General features: G+C 38.6%; 1 protein-coding gene across 1 annotated transcript; it reads left to right on the top strand.

The window, feature by feature from the left end:
* Positions 1–2,359: 2,359 nt before the first annotated feature.
* Positions 2,360–4,098, top strand: znf414 (zinc finger protein 414). Its single transcript, XM_077563501.1, has 4 exons — positions 2,360–2,570; positions 2,714–2,824; positions 3,376–3,481; positions 3,720–4,098. Exons 1-4 carry the CDS (start codon positions 2,447–2,449, stop codon positions 3,946–3,948), a joined length of 570 nt encoding a protein of 189 aa, XP_077419627.1. The 5' UTR covers positions 2,360–2,446; the 3' UTR covers positions 3,949–4,098.
* The last annotated feature ends 1,902 nt before the right edge of the window (positions 4,099–6,000 follow it).

Raw genomic sequence — 6,000 nt, 5'->3', positions numbered from 1 at the left:
AAGCCAGACGTAACACCACCGTAACGTCACCGTATCATGATCCTGAGAGTAGACTTGATGGCAACATGGCCAAACAGACATTGCAGTATATACTTGCTATTCCCCGGGAAAAAAAAGCCAGCAAAAAAGTGTAGCGTCTGCAATCGCAGTGAAACTAATCTGTTGTGCAAATCCTGCTGCGTCCCCTTGCACGCAGGGGAGTGTTACAAAAAGAAAAACTGTACAGACGCTCCCCTACTTACGAACATTCGAGTTACGAACAACGGTACATACGAACATGTCTGCGCGCATGTCTAAAAATGTTCGGAAAGAGATGCTGTAAGTTAGATTTTGTATTGCGCACCTTTTTCCGAGTACTGTAGTGCTTCTTTCCGCCGCTAATACCGACGCTTGGCGCTGTGAGAGCTCACCCAGCATTGGAGGCTCAGCAACGTGTCGAGGAGGAGGAAGAAGAAGAAACGCCTGTCGCTCATAGATAAAGCCATCGCACTCTTCGAGCAGCAAGACCCAAATATTGAACGTTGCACAAAGGTTGCAAATCAATTGAATGATGCCATACAGTGCTACCGCATCATTTATGATGAAAAAAGAAGAAAACTGTGCAATCGTCGTTAGATCGCTTCTTTCGGCCAGTTTCTAGTAAATCCTCCAAGGAAGATACTCATCAACCCTCATCTTCTTCTCCTCGACCCTCAACTTCTTCCTACATTGAAGTTACGGAGGAGGAAGTAACTTTTGAAGCCCATTCCAGCGACGACGAAGAACCTCTCATGATATAAAATCCTCCTCTTCCTCCTCCTCCTCTCCTTAAGCATCGAGTACATCTTCCAAAAGTAAGTTAAACTTCATTTTATTTATCTTATTACGTACATGCACATACTGTGTGTGTCTCTCGCTCTCTCTCTCTAACATACGTAGTACAGTACTGTACGTATTCTCTTTAAACATAAATTATAATACAAAATATAGCACTGAAGCAACTTACGAACTAATTCACCTTACGAACGATCGCTCGGAACGTAACTCGTTCGTAAGTTGGGGAGCGTCTGTATTTGAAACACACACACAATTGTAAATAGTACCACGGTTGCACACATTTGTAAATAGTTTGTCAAATTGTTACACTGTTGAATGTAAATAAACTTATTTTGCTATCAAAAAACACTTTTTCATTGTTGGTGGTAGTGTTTTACAGAAGTAATGCACTATTTAAGTGTTTGTGGCATCATTCATGGAAAAAAAAGGTGTCAAATTCACTAGAGTGCATGAAATAATATCCTTTCACAAAAAGCTTGATTTCTCCGTATTTTGTTTCAAAACAGAGCATTTGGGTGAAACTAACCATTTTCTATTGTTGATTACTGAAAAACGGAATAAGGTAGAAACAAACTTTTTTTTCTGATGAAAGATGAGAGTCCAATCTTTCATTTGGTAGTATGTGTGTTTCCATAGTCCAAACACAAAATTTTCTGTGGACCTTGAAAGATCAGTCAAAATGCTTAAATCGGCTGGCACCCACGGCATCCCTTTTCTGAAAACGTCTGGCAGTCAAAGAGTTTTTTTTTTTTTTTTTTTTTGCTGAATAGCTTCCAGGTCATGTGACGTATTGACCCCAAATCAGTGTTAGATCGTAGTGCATTGCTGGCTGGTTGACAAACGCCTCTCATTTTTTCATTTCAACTCTCCATATATATATATATATTGCTCCAGTAAAAATGTGCAATTTTGCTCAATAGCTATGTGATTTTGAAAACTGAATTCCCTATGTATTTTTAATTACAATTTTTTTCTATACAAATTAACATTTCTGATCAATAGCTTCCAGATCATGTGACCTATTGACCCAAAATCAGTGCTGGATCATAGTGCCATGCTGGCAGGTTGACATACCCCTCTCATTTTTTTTAATTTTAACTCCACACATCATTTTTTTCCTCCTGTAAAAATCAGCATTTCTGCTCAATAGTTTCCAGGTCATGTGACCTATTGACCCCAAATCGGTGTTGGATCATCGCTCCATGTTAGCTGGTTGACATACAACTCTTTTTAATATTGTACATTTCAACTTGATAGCTCAGTACTAGGTCATGGACCATTGGAACCTATTAACCCCACAAGAGTGCATACCCAATGAAACGTGAATATATATATATATATATATATATATATATAAACATTGTATTTTGAAACCCGGTGTTTTATATTGAAAACCGAATGTCGTTCTCCGAGCCAGCGTCCCTTCGCGCACATTACCGTAAATACTAGAAAAGGGCGAGCAGAAAGGGCAAACTTGAAATGAAGAGTGGCTGGCTTGACTCCGTAAAGATGAAGGTGTAATGTCGTATATATCGCACTCGGATTGCCCCATTCCGTCCTCAAAGCGTTCGAGGCTAATATTGGAGGCAAATTCGTGTACGTGACACGCACCTGTCACAAGCCACCGGAAATGACGAAAAGATTTCGCGCAGGCGCTTTGGGTTATTTTATGTGTTTACAAGTACATTACAGTAATAGAGCAATGTCGTCTTGTAGCAGCACCCTACAGACATTTGATGGGAGTGGAACTGAAGGTTTGTTTTTGACGAAGCCTTGCAGTCAGTCAGGCTTAAACTACTTCAATGTTATGCTCAGCAATGGTCCCATCGCCGGTCACCACATCTTTATTTTCTTTAACTAGCTGTAGTTGAAGCAATTTTCTTAATCTCCAATACAGGAAATAAGAAGACATCGTGTCCATTTCACGGCTGTAAACGCGTGTACACAGATGTGAGCGCTTTGGAGGGTCATGTGAGGGACCATGCAATCTCAGCCCAGTCTCTTCCTGGTAAGCGATTTCAGGAGTAAACTTGAAATTCAAATTTGATATACGTTATGCGCACGCCCGCTTAAATCTATATTTGGACGAATTTGCAGGGCCTTTATATGCAAATATTGATTCCCCTATTTCAATATGCAGCCCAAAGGTGGTGGCGTCAAACGCTCACCAGCGAGGGTTTTTGTTCTTCTAAATACTTATCATCACGTTCACGTACAATATAATTTGGTGGGAAAAGCGCGATTATAAATGCAAATTGTATCGTCAGCCATTTCCCAAACCGCTTATTCCAGGGATAGGCAATTTAAACAAATAAAAATAAATAAAACTTAAAAAATAACAAAACACAAAAGTTTTCCACTTGATTTTGGTTTCTTGTGCAACAGTTATGTGAGGTTCTTGAATGGTAGTTAATGCAACAGAGCCTTTTGCACTGAAAAATAAAATACAGTATGTGGTGATTTTGATGTTGGTTTAGTGTAGTGAATCGTATATACATTGAGAAATGTGCTATAAAAAAGGAAATATTTCTGGGTCTAATCAGCCAACCCCCTCTGCAGGTAAAGTCTTTAACTGCTCCAGTGTTGGCTGCAGCTGCTCCTTCCCAAACATGCAGAAATTGATGGAACATATGAGACGTCATCATAAACCCAACATATTCTTCTTGTAAGTTTTGTTCTTTGGAAAAAGAAAAAAAAATCAATCCTCCAATCGCTTTCCTTAATACATATTTGCTTGCTAGCATTTGCTAAACTATACAGTACAGCAGAGTGAAAATTTGGAGTTAAAAGTGGTACTGGAAATCACATTTTGAAAGGTTTCCTGCTGTGTGAACACCGCTTTAGTTTGCATATGTATACAATATTTGAGTCATTTTTAAGATCTATTGTTGCGTTGTCCATAGGTGTGAGAATTGCCGAACAAAGTTGCGATCCTACCGTGGGCTCCTGTCTCACCTTCACACCTGTTCCAAAGTTCCACGTGGCAAAATGAAGTCTACAGAGCAGACACCTCTTCAACCAGTTGGTGTGACAAACCCAAACGCGACTCTTCTGCCTTCTACGCTGAACCCGCCTCAGATGGATGTTGTGTCCACACCACAACTATTGAGCTCTAAGCCTGAGCCTCCTTAAATACGACTCTTCCCCCATTACTCAATAGCAAGCAGCGTCAGAATGTCGGAATTGCGGGTGGTTAGAAACAATACATTTTGTTTTGTACTACAGTAAATGTTTATTTTTGCATGAACGTATCTTTGTGATATGTACGGCATCAGCACATCTTTTAAAAGCAAGTTGCCATGTGTGGGCATAATTTGGCCACATGGGAATCATGCACAAGAACACAGTCATATTGTACAGTATCCTCGTTAATGTGACATTTAAAGCATGATTTTGTTTGGCTATTTACATGATACAATGTTGTGAGTTTTTATAACTTTTTTTTTTCCCGCCAACCTCTTCACAATATTGTGATAATTATCGTAGCATATGAGGTTCATAACGTGATATTGTATCATGATGTTTGGATAATGTTACATCTATAGTTTGTGGAATGAGTTAAACAGCAAAATCCTCCCATTTTTATTGATCCCGGGGGCATCCGTTTTGTCACTTGCTGTCGACTGAAAATGTCATCACAGTTGCTCAGCTTCAGAAAACACATGAGTTGTGATTGGTTGTTACCTGAGCAACTGTGACGACGTTTTAAGTTAATAACAGCAAGTGACAAATGACCGTCCCGAGATGGATAAAAGGGCCCGACAGATAAGCATTTTTTGAGGCCGATGCTGATTTTTGGCAGAAGAAAAAAAAAATACAGATTATCGATTAATTGGAAAAATATATATGAGTACAGAAGAAAGTTACGATTGAATTCTATTAAAATAACTCGGTTTTCACACATTGGGAAGAATTTGTGCCTTTGCATAGTGTTATCTTACCTGTGGTTATTTGTTCCCATATTATTTGTGTGTGAATATTTGTTATTTGAGGGAAAAACACTCCCCAAGTCGGTGCTAAATTCTATTAGCATTAGAATCCCTTCGCTTTTAGCATTAGCGCTAGGCTAGCGATGTTTTAAAAACGAAGCATGTTTCGTATTTAATTATAGTGGATGTAATTCTTATTGTGTGTTTAGTTTTACAGTTAACTCTAACTGGGGTGTCATTAAACAGCTTAAATGACAATTTGGGACAACAGAATAACATACGCTTGTTAATGCTAGGCAAGCAAAATGGTGCATTCAAGGTACTTTCACAGCATCAGAAACTTCAGTTTTGTTTGTTTTCCATTTGATCTCACGTACAGTACTTGGTTACAGCTGCGGTTGTTGTTAAAGTACTTCATGAATAAAGTTGAGTAACCTTAGAAAATGGGTTTTGCTTCTTTTCTGTTGTGGCCAAAAAGTCGTTGTTTGATTAGGCATTCCATTTTTGAATGTTTACGCTAAGAATTCAAACCTTGTTAAGATACATTGGTTTTAATAGTGACTAACTACAAGAAAAGTCTGGGCCCTTTGCTATTTAAACCTGGGGTCCATTTCACAAAGCAGGGTTAGAGAGAATCCTGAGTCAATAAACACTGAAATGTGGAAAACTGCATTTTCCGTTTCAGAAAGGGAGGTAACAAACCAGAGAAAAATAGGTAACGCAAGCCTGGAGGGGTGCTAGAAAAAATAGTTTCGGCAATATATCGCGCAATTCTCGAATCGATTCAATATGCGGCTGAATCGATTTTTAAACATCCATTTTTCATGGGAATATTCAACAAAACTTCTTACCTAGGGTCAGGATTTACACATTAAGCATGGAAGAATGTTATATGAATGGAACATTAAGCCTTCATATTTTATTTCAGTGCTGTTCAAACATGAAACTGACTGCAACCTGAATTTTCAGATAAATAAATACATTTTCATACAAATCTTAGTTTACTGATTAGTATTTTATAAATTTGAGTTTAAAAAAAATTGCAATAATCAATGTATAGATTAGTCTCGGGATTAATCGGTATTGAATCGAATCGTGACCTTTGAATCGTGATACGAATCGAAAGGTACTAGGCAATTCACACCCCTACTAGCCTATTTCATAAAAAGAGGTCATTTAAGATCTCTGTCAGTTACCGTAGTAACAGTCCATGGACCTAACCTGTAACGCAGAAGCAGAGGGTGACGCAGGCCTC

The sequence above is a fragment of the Vanacampus margaritifer genome, chromosome 4 (genome assembly GCF_051991255.1).
Source record: "Vanacampus margaritifer isolate UIUO_Vmar chromosome 4, RoL_Vmar_1.0, whole genome shotgun sequence".
Lineage (NCBI taxonomy): Eukaryota > Metazoa > Chordata > Actinopteri > Syngnathiformes > Syngnathidae > Vanacampus > Vanacampus margaritifer.
Note: the sequence above shows the minus strand (reverse complement) of the source record. Positions and strands in the feature narration are given on the sequence as shown.